Here is a 16,106-nt window from a genome sequence, read left to right on the forward strand (position 1 = left end):
CAAAGAATCAAATATTGCCAGCTGAGAAGTAATTGCTGTTTGAAAGTAACCGTTGGATCTTCTCAAGTATCATTTCATGATACTTTGAACTACTGCTTTAATATGTGGTACCTTAAAAGTCTAAAGTAATTGTGCCTGACCCCCCAAATACTCTTAACATTTAGTCAACATTGAAACTACTCACCCATCAAATTTTTGCTTAAAAAATGGATTATCCTTTCATCTTAGTTTTACAAAAGGATGTGAATACTCTTTTTTCAATCATGTCACATTCTTAACAGTTGACTCAAGGATTCGTTATGCACTGTACACAAAGCAAACAAACAAAAAATCCCCACAAAACTTGTACAACTTGAAGTGTCCGTTTGACTGCAAATGGTTCTAGCATCTAGTTTGCATGTAATAAAGCAAGCTCCTTTCTAAGATTTGGTTGACTTTTAAAACTTCATTTTCAAGAATTTTTACAGGACTTTAAATCAAGATTCTTTACATATTTCAGTATATAAAAGTCTTCAAATAGGTTGCAAGAATAAAATACTAACACTGAATTAAATTAATGGCAAATAATATGGAAAAGTTGCAAGGTATTTTATTTTTGGTTATGTGAAGTTTTAGCTATCTAACAGTCTTCTGAAATACAGAATTCCCTGACAGCTCAGGAATACGTACACTTCCTCAGATGCATGATTTCATGGCGTGTGAATGGATATTCCCAGATAAAAGGATTCAAAAGTGAACTGTTTGATAGATGTTAACTGCTATATCATTTCTTGTCTCTACCCCCAGTGCCTACACATATTAACACAAAGCTGAAGGCTTTGAGCTATCCCTCAGTAAACGCACACACACAATACAATAAAATACAAGCATTTAACTTTATTTAGCCTAGCGTTTTCCAAGCTTCTTTGACCACAGAAAGTTTCCTCTGAAGAATTCCGAATCTCACACTATCCAGTGAATCACCTCTTGGTTTCCGAAGATTTAACATTAAGTTCTCTCTATATTACAGTAGTTATTTTGTTAAAAAGTAATAAAACATATCTCTGATTGACTTTTAGGAATGAAATTTCAGGCTGGTAAATAATATTTGTAGTAAATATTCTAATAGATTTTCCAAAAATGTGCTATTTTACCTCTTCTTTTCAGGAGTTATTTTTTTGCTTGAGGAAGATTCTCCCTGAGCTAACATCTGTGCCAATCTTCTTCTCTTTTGTATGTGGGCCACCACCACAGCATGGCTGATGAGTGGTGTAGGTCCATGCCCGGGAACCAAACCTGTGAATCCAGGCTGCTGAAGTGGAGTGCACCAAATTTAACCACTGGGCCACCAGAGCTGGCCCTCAGAAGTTTTTTAAAGCACTTTTTAATTAACAGTGCATGTTTTTTCTGTATTCTATTTTATACAATCATATAAGTTTGCATTTTGAAATCCACAATTATTGCAGTATTTTAAGTACAAAGATTAATATCACCTACACTGACACTAGTCTTCATGCTTTGGGAGGGGAGGGGCAGAGGTTCAGATAACCTCAAATGCCTGTTTAAGCATCTAAAATGTAAAGACGCTTTGAAATTCAGACATTTTAGAAAGGAGGAATATTCAGTGCCTCTGCACATAAACACTACAAGGCGTTTTTGAATTTCACAAATGTGCATGGGTAAATATTTTAAAAATTATACATTGACCAACACCAATATAATCTTGGGAAAATGCTTATAAAGTTCCTAAAATAATTATTGGTGAACTTTGTAAGTACTGCAAATTGATTTATATTAGTTAATGTTGATTTTTGTTTCCTAAATACAGAAGGGGAATTAATCACAAGGTTTTTGGAGTGGCGGGTAACGAGTTCTCAAACAGTACATATTTGCTTTTCTGTCTGTGTCCAAATGATCGTGGTATATGAATTATGTCTATGATTGACCTTAGTCACAAGACAAGAACTTGAAAAGTGACTCTGTTGTTGATTTCCTCAAGGTTAGAATTTCAGCATTAGTTTTTTTCTTAACCTACAATTACATAAAACACTTGCATAGAGTTCCATATTTGTCTACGCTTTCATTGGATTACTCTCCTCTCTCACCTTTTTTATTTATTTTTCTCTTTGGCCTGAAATACTCACATTTAATTTTTCAGGTACCAAGTCTTCTAAGGCTTACTCATCAGTTGAAAGTGTTTTGTTTAGTTTCTCCTCTTCTGTTTCAGATTTCTCTTTTCTCAGGATACTCAAGACGAAGTCCTTTTCTCCTTGACATTTTGTTCCTATTTCTTGTTTCAGATGAAGAGGAAACCTTCCCGCCTAGTGCCCTGCCTCCAGGTTAGGATAATTCCACCCCTTTTCCCCACTTTGTAATTTATTATTAATTGACAGTAAAAGAAAAGAAAAGGCAGAGCACCTTGGTGAGAAAATGTGCAGAGCAGGACCACCAGGTTTTGCCAGTACCACCACCAAGAGGGAAAACGGCTTTCATGGCAATTTTCGCTTTACATGAGAAAAGTTCTTAAAAGAGGCTTTCTTTGTAAAATAAATGACTAGTAAATCTTGGGTGTAAATTTTAGGGGCAAAAATGTTTATTTTCTATTTCCAGCTATATACTCCTTTTCTCTGTTCTTTAGCTATTTGGATTTTTAAATTTTATCAACATTTTTTTAAAGAAGACACATACTTTTTATAGATGCTTTCATAGTTGAAGCTCTACTGATTTTTTCATCCAAGCCAACTTCTAGCTTTTTCTCCCCATGATGAGAAGAGACAGGGTTCGGGGGAATCCAAGAAGGTTGAAGTCTACCCTCCATTTCCACCCCCTTCCCCTTGCATCACCCAAATCCCGCTTTCCTTTCAGGTTTGGGTAGTCGGGCCCTGGAAAGAAAAGATTCAGGTGAGCACACGCCTGGAGCCAAGTGTCCCGGCCCCATCCTAATATAATCACTACTGACCTCATTTCTTGAAGCTGTATTGACTCTAATCTCTGTTTTATTCAGTTTGTAGCTTTTAAAGCGATCTTTCCTTACATTTTCTCTTACAAAAAAACTAATGTATTGAGAAACAATTAATTTTGCATGATACACACACACATAAATTCAGGAATCTAGCCACATATATCACAGGTTTCTTGGTTTTATTATAACTACTTTTTAACATTTGCATTACACAGTGATTAAAAAACTTTTAAAATCTCCATCACTGGGATGTGCTGAATTAGATAATAATACACATTTTTATAGAACTTTACATAAAGTTGATAAAACTCCTACAAATGCATCCTGTTGCATTCTGTGAGGTCATTCATTCATTCAACAAGTTTTGTTGAGGGTCAACTGTGATCCTCCTCTGGGCCAGACACTTTTGCAGGCACTTACAGGTATAGAAATGAACAAAACAATAACAATTCCCACCCTCATGTTGCAAATATGAATGACCGCCATACTCATTATTGCTATTAAGATCACAGACACACACAACATAAAATTTTAACATCAACTTGGGTATTAAAAAAAATTGTGTAACCATGTGACTACATTACATAACTTCGTTGTGAAAGTGGTGGTCTCCTATAGATACAAACACTAAGCATGATTGGTACATGAAACTAAAATAACTAAATATACACTTCCTTCTTTTCAAGAAACATTAACAGGTAGAGAGTTGGCAACCATACATTTTTTTTCCAGTTATTAAGTGGCGGAAACTGAACTTCTCTGCATTCAGCTCTCGGGGACAGAGGGACTAGCTCCAGTTCTCTCTCCTGCCCTTCTCATTGGAGTTGACTGCTGATTAATACCAGATAAGCACCTGGAGTGCAAAATAGAAAATGCACAATAAACTTCACTTCCAGCTTGTCTCTCTTCATGGGAAAGCCTCAAAGAATATATTTCACTTTCTATTTTTTTTGGGTTTTTCCTTTTTTACAGGACGCTCCTTGTACTCCTGAAATATGTACCTGCAGGTCATGGTCTGTTACTTAATTGTCAAACTATGGCCACATCTATACAACCCTCATAGAATTGTCTAATCATACAACAGCAGGAATCTAAAAGTACCAGGCCAGGCTTGGCTGTCTGACGCTTCCCAGTTAACCTGCAAACTGACCCATCCAATTCTATTGTATAGATATGGGCTTATAGTCAGTCACCTGGAGAAGTACTAAGAGTACTGCTTTAACATACTTCCCACCGTTATTTATCTGTTAGACGACAGGCAGGTTGGGGAAACAAAGGAACCACGGCTGCCAACAAGGACAGAGCAACGACTTACCTGAAAAGTTTTACTATTCCTAAGAATTAGAAAATGTTCCTTTATCCCACCATGGAAGAGATATCTCTGTAAGAACGGGGATCTGTCACTCTCTACTGATAGCTGGGGGAGATAGGTGGAAAGAATGATGTTACATTTATCCAGGTTTATTAGACAAAGTAAAGCTTCCCATGGATGAGACCAACAAACCCAGGTAAGTCTGCCTAAGAAAGACCCGGCCCTGAAATAATCCTTTTCCTCCTTTCTGCTCATTAGAATGGTCTCTTGGTGACTCACCTGCTGGGGAAGATCAAGATAAACAGAATGCCAATTCTCAGCTGTCCACCCTGTTAGTGGAAAAGCCTCAGTCAGGAGCAGTGAAAGTTGGTGAGTATTAAATCCTGCATTTTTTTTTAAATGGAGGTGAAATTCACGTGAAATAAAATTAACCATTTTAAAGTGAACAATCAATGGCTAGTATTACACTCAGTGTTGTGCAACCACTACCTATATCTAGTTCCAAAACTTTTTCGTGACCCAAACAGAAACTGTGTACTCCACTAAGCAGTTACTCCCCATTCTCATTCCTCCAAGCTCCTGGCAACCATGAATCTGCTTTGTCTCTATGGTTTCCCTTATTTTAGATATTTCATTTAAGTGAAATCACACAATATGTGACATTTTGTGTCTGGCTTCTTTCACTTAGCATGTTTTTGGGGTTCATCCAAGTTATAGCCTGAATCAGTACTTCCTTTCCTTTTTACGGCTGAATAATGCTCCATTGGACATATATACTAAATCCTGCTTTTTTATAACCTGAAAAGAAGAGTGGCGGCTATCATTGCGGTGACTTTTAGCTCCTAGTCGTTGAGTGCCTGAACCCCGTAGCCCGGTTGGGTTCAAATCAATTTCCTCATCTGTAAAATGGGGGTAATACTACCTGTGAAGTACTTTGAACACTGTCTGGCATATCTTAAAGTTCTGAGCCAGTGTTTGCTGTCATTCTGGCATGCGCCTTTCTGCAAGATGATTACAAAAGCTATGATGATGCACACATGCTAGATCATAATGTGTAGTATCTCAGAGGAAGCTAGTTAGATAGATGGTTTGATTTTGGAGATATTTATTCAAAAAATATTGATCACGGCTCTTCTTTTATGCACTATGCTGAACACTGAGCATAACATGTGAGTACTCAGAACTTACAGTCTTAATGGGAGGAGCAGACAACAAGAAATTAATCAAATAAACAGATAATCACAAAAGCCAAGTGCCATGAAGAAAATAAACAGGGTGGTGAGTTAGACAAGGACTTGGGGGACCAAGAATTTTAACTAAATAAATTTTTATAGGGAATATATTGTGATCAGAATTACTCTTTGGCACTTACCAAATATTATGAAAATGAGCACGTAGCTGACTCTATTCTAAAATTGTTTCTTTTAGGTCTAGAATGTAGAAGCACACTGCACAGGAATGGAAGTTTGCTTCCCTCGTGTTTCTGGAAGACACAGAATGCTAGACAGGCCGCAGGTCTAGGGTTTTGATGTCCTTAGAGTCTAATCAGTTAATACAAACAGGCAGGTTTAATTCAAAAAGATCAGTTTCATTTAGTCACGTTCCTGTAATTCCAGACTTCCCATCATGTTGCCTAACAAAAAGGATGGAAAAAAGTCCATATATCTGTGGGGTTTTCCTCTCTGTTTTTTGCTGTAATAATTAATACATTGGAAAGTGCTCAGAAAACTACAAATGAGGTACCTTTTAAACATCACTACTTGTGAACACAGTAAATTTGTAAAGTGATTCCCTTTTAATTTTATTTATTTTTTATGAGGAAGGCAACTTCATTTTCTTTCTTCCTTTGATCCCCTTCATCTATTTCTCTCACCCTCCACCCCCTGCCTCTGGCAAACACCAATCTGTTCTCTGTATCTATGAGTTTGTTTTCTTCTGTTTTTTTAGATTCCACATATAAGAGAGATCATACAGTATTTGTCTTTCTCTGTCTGACTTATTTCATTGAGCATAATGCCCTCGAGTTCCATCCGTGTTGTCACAAATGACAAGATTTCTTTCTTGTTTTATGGCTGAGTAATATTCCATTGTGTGTATATAACACAATTTCTTTATTCATTCATCCATCAATGGATACTTAGCTTGTTTCCATACCTTGGCTATTGTAGATAATGCTGCAATGAACATGGGGATGCATTTATCTTTTCAAGTTAGTGTTTCCATTCTCTTCAGATAAATATCTAGATGTAGAATTTCTGGATCTTATTGTAGTTCTATTTTGAAGAACTTCCATACTGTTTTCCATAATGCCTGCACCAATTTACATTCCCACCAACAGTGCATAAATATTTCCTTATGTCTGCATCCTCACCAACACTTGTTATTTCTTGTCTTTTTGATAATAGCCATTCTAACAGGTGTGAAGTGATATCTCACTGTGGTTTTGATTTGCATTTCCCTGATGATTAATGATGTTGAGCATCTTTTCATATACCTGTTGGCCTTCTGTATGTCTTCTTTGGAAAAATGTCTATTCAGATTTTCTGCCCATTTTTTGATGGGATTGTTTGCTTTTTTGCTATTGAGTTGTATGAGTTATTTATATATTTTGGATATTAGCCCCTTATCAGATGTATGATTTACAAATATTTTCTCCCACTCAGTAGGTTACCTTTTCCTTTTGTTGATGGTTTCCTTTGCTGTGCAGAAGCTTTTTAGTATGATGTAGTCCCACTTACTTATTTTTGCTTTTGTTGCTTTTGCATTTGGTGTCAGATTTAAAATCATTGCCAAGAGCTATGTCAAGGAGTACCAGCTATGCTTTACCCTAACAGTTGTATGGTTTTGGGTCTTATGTTCAATTTTTAATCCATTTTAATCTTTGTGTATGGTATAAGATAGTGGTCAAGTTTCATTCTTTTGCATGTGGCTGTCGGTTTTCCTAATACCATTCGTTGACGAGACTGTCCTTTCCCTATTGTATATTCTTGGCTCCTTTTTCATAAATTAATTGACCATTTATGCATGGGCTTATTTCTGGGTTCTCTATTCTGTTCCATTGATCTATGTGTCTGTTTTTATGCCAACACCTTACTATTTGACTTACTACAGCTTTGTAATATACAGCATTCCCCCCTTATCCATGGGAGATACGTTCCAAGACCCCCCAGTGGATGCCTGAAATCACAGATAGTACCAAACCCTATATATACTGTTTTTTCATATACATACACTCCTACAATAAAGTTTAATTTATAAATTAGGTACAGTAAGAGATTAATAACAATCACTAACAATAAAGTTGGCTTTGGAGCCATTATTAAGTAAAATAAGAGGTTCTTGAACACAAGCGCTGTGACAACACAACAGTTGATCTGATAAGCAAGATGGCTAGTAAGTGTTTAAAGAGTGGGTAGCATACACAGTGTGGATACACTGAACAAAGGGATGATTCATGTCCTGGGCAGGACTGAGCAGGACAGTGGAGAGATTTCATCACACTACTCAGAACGGTGCACAATTTAAAACTTACTGTTTATTCCTGGAATTTTCCATTTAATATTTTCAGACCACAGTTGGCCACAGATAACTCAAACAGTCATTAAAGGGAGACTACTGTAGCTTGAAATCAGGGAGTGTGAAGCCACCAATTTTGCTTTTCTTTCTCAAGATTGCTTTGGCTATTTGCAGTTTTTTTGTGGTTCCATAAAAATTTTAGGATTATCTGTTCTATTTCTTTGAAAAATGCCATTGGAATTTTGATAGTGATTGCACTGAATTTATAGATTGCTTTGGGTAGTATAGACATTTTAACAATATTGATTCTTCCAACCCATGAACATGGAATATCTTTTCATTTATTTGTGTCCTCTTCAATTTCTTTCATTACTTGTAGTTCTTGTAGTTTTCAATATACAGGTCTTTCACCTTCTTGGTCAAATTTATCCCTAGGTATTTTATCCGTTTTGATACAATCGTAAATGGGATTGTTTTCTTTATTTCTCTTTCTGATAGCTTGTTACTAGTGTCAAGAAACACAACAAATTTTTGTGTATTGATTTTGTATCCTGCAACTTTACTGAATTCTTTTATTAGTTCTAACAGTTTTTTGATGGAGTGTTTAGGGTTTTATATATATAATATCATATCATCTGCAAAATAATGACAGTTTTACTTTTTCCTTTCCAATTTGGATGTCCTTTCTTTCTTTCTTTTCTTTCTTTCTTTTTTTTTTTTTTGTCTAATTGCTCTTGCTAGAACTTACAATATAATGTTGGATAAAAGTGGTGAAAGCAGGCATCCTTGTCTTATTCCTGATCTTAAAGGAAAGGCTTTCAGCTTTTCACTGTTGAGTATGATGTTAGCCATGGGTTTGTCATACATGGCCTTTTTTATGTTGAGGTATGTTCTTTCTATACCCACTTTGTTGAGAGTTTTTATCATAAGTGGATGTTGAATTTTGTCAAATTCTTTTTCTGCATCTGTTGAGATGATCATATGATTTTTATCCTTCATTTTGTTAATGTGGTGTATCACATTGACTGATTTGTGGATATTGAACCATCCTTGCATCCCTGGAATAAATCCCACTTGATCATGGTGTATGATCCTTTTGATATGTTATTGAATTTGGTTTGCTAATATTTTGTTGAGGATTTTTGCGTCTATGTTTATAGGGATATTGGCTTGTAATTTTATTTTCTTGTGATGTCCTTGTTTGATTTTGGTATCAGGGTAATGCTGGCCTCATAAAATGAGTTTAAAAGAATTCCTTTCTCTTCTATTTTTTGGAAGAGTTTCAGAAGGATTGGTATTAATTCTTCTTTGAATATTTGATAGAATTCACCAGTGAAGCCATCTGGTCCTGGGTTTTTGTTTGTTGGGAGGTTTTTGATTACTGATTCAATCTCCTTCTAGTAATTTGTCTGTTCAGATTTTCTGTTTCATCATGATTCAGTCCTGGTAGGTTATATGTTTCTAGGAATTTATCCACTTCTTTGAGATTGTCCATTTTTCCATTTTTATTTTATATATATTATATAAAACTAAACAAAAATTATTTCCACTAATTAACCCATTGCTCCTTTTCTGCTCCATAAACCTCATGAGCAGAATAAGATGGAGTATCCTAAGAACTTCTAGGGTACTCATAAAAATATCAGGGCCATTTCATTGCACAATTCCAGGGGCACCAATCACATCAGAGTGTATGTAGTGCAGTTCTGTATAATTCCTTCCAGCTGAGAGCAAAACAAACGGCAATTTTTAAACCATAATCTGAATCACTTGTGCTTTTTCTAGGTGAAAATATCACCTTTATAGCCAAAGTCAAGGCTGAAGATCTTCTTAGAAAGCCCACTATCAAATGGTTCAAAGGGAAATGGATGGACCTGGCCAGCAAAGCTGGAAAGCACCTCCAGCTGAAGGAAACCTTTGAAAGGCATAGTCGGGTATGGCCCTGAACTCCTGGAACAGGCTAGCTCATTCCTTCTGTGTCAGTAATAGGTCATTTTCAGTTTCAGCTTTGAGAGATTTCAGCCCCCAAAAATTCTCTGGAGTTACCATTCCCAGTGTCCATATTCTGGCATGGTTGCTATGATGTACCCAGGGGCTGAGGAGCACATTGATCTCTCCTATATTGAAAGCATTGTACTGGAATCCCCAGATACAGACACATCTTTAAACCTTTGCTGAGCAATTTGGAAAATAACTGAAATGTGATGGCCTTTTTCTGTTGGCAAGGTAGGGCTGAAATATGTCTTGATACATTTCATTACAGGTGTACACTTTTGAGATGCAGATCATCAAAGCCAAAGAAAACTTTGCAGGAAACTACAGATGTGAGGTCACCTATAAGGATAAGTTTGACAGCTGTTCATTTGATCTTGAAGTACATGGTAAGAGAGCTTTCTTGTCCAGGCAAATGTGATTTTTTTTTTCTTTATCGGGTATGTGGGGATAGAGCAGAAGAAGGTCATTTAATACTACGAGATTTTAAAAATAAAGTTTCCTTTAAAAATGTGTGTGTTTCTAATTGTGGTACTCTCAGCAAGCCTTCTGAATTAAATTATGAGACAATTTAAAAATAGAACTCGGGGGATTTTATTGCTAAGTATCACTTGTCCATGCTCTCTATATTCCTTCAATCTCCCAGATAAGGCTGATGCATGCCATTATTTTGCTGCTACTAAATTTACCTGTTTCATTGGGTCCACTATTTCCATTCAGGTTTGGAGATAAGTTAATATGGTATGAGGATTTCAGGATACCCAGGTGGAAGGGAGGATTTCTCTTATAAGGACTAATGTCAGATATGGAAGTTCTCCATCCATATGTTCTGTGTACTGCCCAGAGTGAATTTAATAAGGATAAATGTAAAGGTGTACATATGGATTGGAAAAAATTTCACTTCTATAAGTATACAAAGGTAAAGTTGACGTGGCAGCAAAGATCATAAACTCAAGTTGAATCCAAAGTGAGATATAACTACAAAAGACAAAGCTGGTGTAATTTAAAACTGGGCCATTCTAAGTGGTATGGGATCTAGGTTTAGGAAATAATACTCTTCTCTGCAACATGCTACTTGTTCCACATTTGGAATAATGTCTTTGACCATGGGCACCATACCTCTACTGGGATCCCTTCTGGAATAGAGTAACTAGCAGGATGGAATCCAGATACCACGCCCTATTCAGTTTGAATGTGTGAGTGAAGGAAGTCAGACATATATAACTCGTAAATAAGGGAAGGGCTGCCACACAGAAGAAGGAAAAGGCCATTTTCCATGTACTCAAGCATTTAGGCAGATTAGAATCAAAAGGTGAAAACTGTGAGAAGGTGATCTTTGTCTTAACATTAGCATGACCTGTTTCACTAAAGTTATGTAGACACAACTGGAGGTTGTGAGATTCCCATTCTGATAGATGTCAAGCAGAAGCTGGATGATCGTGTGTGGAGGCACCGTTGAGATTTCTGTATTAAGTAGGAATCTAGTTATTAGTAGTGCTTCTTCCATCTGGCCAGGCATGTCTGAGAATCACCTGAATGGCTTTTTAATATTATTGATTTCTGGGCGCCCATCCTTGATCCAGTGAATCAAAATCTCCAGCAGGGAGAACAAGAAGCTGATATTTTTTAAGTTCCTCACGTGATTCTAATGGGCAGGCAGGTGGAATGACAATTGGATAAGGGAACTCCTAAAGTCCTTTCATTGATTCTGTGTGAGGAGGATGAGGTATGATGTCTCGTCAGCTCAGCCATCCAGGAGGAGAGCCATCCTCCCTTCACCTGGCATTCCTTCCATCTGAAGAATCTCCCCAGCCTGGAAAGGGACTGAACATAAAATTGCCTTCTTAATGGGTATTTATTTTATTGTTTTCTTTCCTTTCAAAGAATCTACCGGAACTACTCCAAACATTGACATCAGATCTGCTTTCAAGAGAAGGTAACTTCAAAAGGGGACTCTAGGTAGTTTTGTATAACGTGAAAGTGGAGGATTTTCAAAACTCTTTTCCTCCACACTCTATATTACAAATGAGAACAATTGTTTTCACTGTAGTCAAACATGCCATATATTCAAAAGTCAGTGCTCTGGAAAAGCCATGGATTTAAAGCCAAATCAAGTATATACTGATCATTTTTAAGAATATTCTTGTTATAGTGAAGCTCTCATTTTTAAAGGTTTCACAGTTGCCTTATAGAAACACACTTTCAACCTATTCATATGTGGCTTCTTCCTTGATTGCATAATAGCCCACCAAATGGCCAAAAAAGATAGATATATCAAGATACACATCTTACATGACATCAGTTAAGTAATGTCAGAAAACCTATAGTGCTTTTCATCTAGAAATCACTTATGGTACTCTTAAACCAGTGTCTGGAAAACCACAATTAAGTAGCTACCTATTAAAGTTAGCACTATTTAAATATTGGATTATCCTAAATGAAAGACTATTGAGTCTGCTGGAATAAAGAAGACTGTAGAAGGCAAAATGTGGACACCTGTTTGATTTATTTTGCTACTACTGAGGCTGAAAAATCAGGGGGTCAAGGAAGAAAAATGAAAAAATTTTTCTAGTCTATAAGAAATGTACCTAGCCCCATACCACCATTATTTTACTCTCTGTGCTTAATTCTTCCATAATGTAAATTCGTTAATGAGAGCAAATACTTCGTTCTTGCTGTGACTGAATCCACGTACAGTTTCGTTGAATAAGGAAAGTATCCCAAACTAGTATAAAGCAATGATTTAGTCTGCTAATAAAAGGCATATTTCCCTCCTAAATTATAAATAAAAATTTTAATTGCTTTTAAAAGATTTTTAATATTACCCGATGAGTCAATTGGTATTTTTGTAAAGCCGTAACTTTTAAATCCTATTACTTTCCTTTCACCTTCTCTTCACCCCCCGTTCAGAAAATGCAGACATCTAAAACTATGCTCATCCTGTGTACGAGGATATTTTAGGAGAGGGAGACGTAATCTACCAAATTTTGCACTTTAAAATAATAGAAATGTGTTTATCTTGAAAGGTCTTCTCCAAATACCTGCCATTAAAGAAATTTTGAAAACACATGATCCGAGTTCAGTTCTTATGACTCACATGTTATACACACTGTTTTTAAACCCACAGCCTCTTTTCTTAGAAACCATAACTAACATTTGTAAAGAGCAGGAAACAAAATCTTCATTAAAAAATTAAACGTGTAAGTAAATATGTAGTGCCATTTAAATGTCAGCCCCATAGCTTCTATTTAGGGTTTACATGAAATCACAAAGACGGCTGCATGCCTAATTTGAGATGCATTTCTCCAAAGGAAAGCACTTTAAAAAACTCCTAGTAAAAGGGTCATCAACAATTCAAAGACAAATTTTCAAAAAATGCATTTTAAAAGGTATAAATATTAACAAGAAAATGAAGAGGTTATAATTATTTCCCTTTAAAACAGAAAGGAATGCATCTTTCAGAAAGCTCTGCACCAGCTCCATTCTTATGTTATGTTGGTATCACATTATCTGATTCATCTATTGATGGACACAAAGAGGTTACCTTTGAATATAAGCTTCGTACTTATATGTTTGACATTGGTACACTTTGTCTTCCAAGCCAATCTCTGTCTTACGTGAACAACAGAGATCAGCAAAAGTCCTTTGCTTTTTACACAAGTATATTTCTAAAGTCCCCCAACTTGCAAAAACAAAGTACTTTGTGTTGCTTGGCTTAAGTGCATTTGTGTTACTCCGTTTTAACACAAATTCAAGCACTTTTATATATGCAATCTACAAAAATGTGCCTTCTGAAATCATAGAGTAACACAAGTTCTTCATGTCTACTTTTCCACAAGTACATACTCCAAAAATGTAAAATGTCACTTGTGTGAAAAGAAATTGTTTGTGTTCATTTAGTCCCATAACTTGTGTGCCGGTGCAAAATTGCATATACGTCATATGTAGAGTGTTTGGGGGAAACTGTTGTGTATGTGTCTCAGCACTAAACCCAGATTTGCTTTTCTTTTGTTAATGACAGTGGAGAAGGTCAAGAGGATGCAGGGGAACTTGACTTTAGTGGTCTCCTGAAACGTAGGTGAGAACCAAGTGATGGAGTGAGGCGCTGTGGCCTGGAAGTCTTTTAGATACCCACTCAGAGAAGTCAAGTTTAAACTGGATGTTTTTCAAAGAATTTTTCATTTCTTAAAATGTGTTTTGCTTATAGAATATAACAGAGTTGACTAAGAAAGAGACAGAGAAACAACTGCATACTAATCTGATAAAGATTTTAGCTGATGCTTTTAAGCTTTCTTTTTAAATGTTTTATGAGTCTTTACGTATTTTCTTAGCTGGGGATGAGGAGATTTGAAACTGAGACAGAGAACTTAAATACCTAGAAACCTCTGATTTCTCCTATTTCAGTTCTGATTCCCTGTTATGATTGAATAACGAAAGCCTCCATTCTCCTGCCTTTGACATTTGACCAAAAAATCAATTTCGCCGTTTTTGTAGAAGTCTCTGCAAGTGTACATATATTTTAAAAGGCAGACCTACTTTAATATAATATTTATGATTTACTTTATTTCAGCAAATCTAAGACACCATTCGTCTTAAGATATACATGTATTTTACAAATCACTAAGCAATGAAAAAGTTGCTCTGAATAGTGCATTATGACACACTATTGACTATAAATACAGCTTTATTTCAGAGATGTTTAAAATATCCAAAAAGGTGCATTTTAGAAGTGATAAATTATTATAGTAAAATGGAAATAAATGTTTAGTATTATCACTCACACTCCCTTAATATGTTCTCTCACAATAAGATTTATAGAATTTCACTATAGATATTTAGTACATAACCATTTAATAGGATTTCTGTCCATATATATGCATATATATAATCATATACTAAATTATATGTGTTTTACATAAAGTTATACATAGCTATTTACTATAGTGCAGAAGCAACAAAGAGAAATTAATTTTTTTCGGGGATTGTGTTTATCTAGCAAATTTGTGAAAAAACAGATAAAACTACAATTCTAAATTAATAATACAGTTATGCCCTACATAACAACAGTTTGGTCAACGACTGACAGCATATTTGACAGTGGTCCTATAAGATGAGTACTATATAGGCCAGGTGTGCAGTAGGCTATACCATCTAGGTTTGTGTAAGTACACTCTGTGATGTTTGCACAACAACAAAATTACCTTATGACACATTTCTCAGGATGTATTCCTGTCGTTAAGTGATGCATGACTGTAAATAATATTGCTATCAGTCTTCACTTAACTTTTCAGGTTCATTTTTTATTAGTTTTAGTGCCTCTGATGGTTGTTAAGGGAACATAATTTTAAATATGCTTCACAACAATTACAAATAGTAATAAACTGCGTTTGTGTTTATTCTCAGTTTAGTTGGATGGCTTTATTCAAGTCCCTATGAATAAAAAATTCACCTCTACTCCAATCCTTGGGTTGAGAACAGAAACATTAACAGGTGCAGTTTATTAATTACTGATGGCTATTAGCCAATTAATCACTGATGGACTTTGGCAGCATCAAATACATCTTTCCTCCCTTGGATACTTGACATAATCGTTACTCTCAGTAATATTTATTAATCCCCCACATTTATTTAAAGCAGTAGTATATGAAGTGACCTCCAGTGAGTCTCACTCTTCCTCATTCTACAGGTGAGAAACCGAGGACCAGAGACGTTTAGAGTCGCACAACTAGACAGAGGCAGGGCAGGGACTTAAATCCAAATTTTCCCTTTCTGAGTCAGTTCACTTCCTGTGTCTGATGTAAGAAATATTCTGAATCTGCTTCGAGAGTTGGTGCTTCCGTTTCTAACACAAATTGACACTTTAGGAAAACAAGAAAGCATTTTCCCCCCTACAATCATATACTTAGCCAGAAAAATACTAAATGCTTTCTTTGTGTGGAATATAATGCCAGATGATGGGAGGAAAAGAAATCCAGTGGCTTCCAGTGCCTGGCATCCAGAACGGGATGAATACATACTTGTGGCATTGAAAAGGTGCTGGTGGAAAGATGGATTTGAGTCTCACCTCTGCCGTGTACCAATTACATGACTTTGATCAAATTATATGTCCCCTCTGCGACTTGGCTTCCACATCCGTAAATGTAGAGAATAAAAACTACTTAATAGAATTAATGTGAGAATTAAATTAAATGTAAAAAGCCTGACTCATAGTACGTGTCAAATAAATATTCAGTTCCACCAAAAATGTGATATTTTCTCTTGAAGAGCTTATATTTGTAAAGAGACAAGGTACACACACACACACACACACAATCAATCAATACAAATGTGTTACAGTAGCTTATT

The 16,106-nt window shown here is 35.9% G+C and overlaps 1 protein-coding gene across 17 annotated transcripts in view; it reads left to right on the top strand.

Moving 5' to 3' along the window:
* Nucleotides 1-16,106, top strand: part of MYBPC1 (myosin binding protein C1) — a 105,830-nt gene that overhangs the window by 44,171 nt on the left and 45,553 nt on the right. For 9 of the 17 annotated variants that reach the window (XM_070507143.1, XM_070507144.1, XM_044745570.2 and 6 more), the window contains 7 exons: nucleotides 2,280-2,318; nucleotides 2,845-2,880; nucleotides 4,512-4,622; nucleotides 9,555-9,703; nucleotides 10,033-10,150; nucleotides 11,646-11,697; nucleotides 13,783-13,839. In XM_070507143.1, coding sequence (XP_070363244.1) covers nucleotides 2,280-2,318; nucleotides 2,845-2,880; nucleotides 4,512-4,622; nucleotides 9,555-9,703; nucleotides 10,033-10,150; nucleotides 11,646-11,697; nucleotides 13,783-13,839 — 562 coding nt within the window. The remainder of the gene's footprint in view (nucleotides 1-2,279; nucleotides 2,319-2,844; nucleotides 2,881-4,511; nucleotides 4,623-9,554; nucleotides 9,704-10,032; nucleotides 10,151-11,645; nucleotides 11,698-13,782; nucleotides 13,840-16,106) is intronic. The other 8 variants (XM_070507147.1, XM_070507148.1, XM_070507153.1 and 5 more) reach the window with 1 other exon arrangement.

This window comes from Equus asinus, chromosome 4 (assembly GCF_041296235.1).
Source record: "Equus asinus isolate D_3611 breed Donkey chromosome 4, EquAss-T2T_v2, whole genome shotgun sequence".
Lineage (NCBI taxonomy): Eukaryota > Metazoa > Chordata > Mammalia > Perissodactyla > Equidae > Equus > Equus asinus.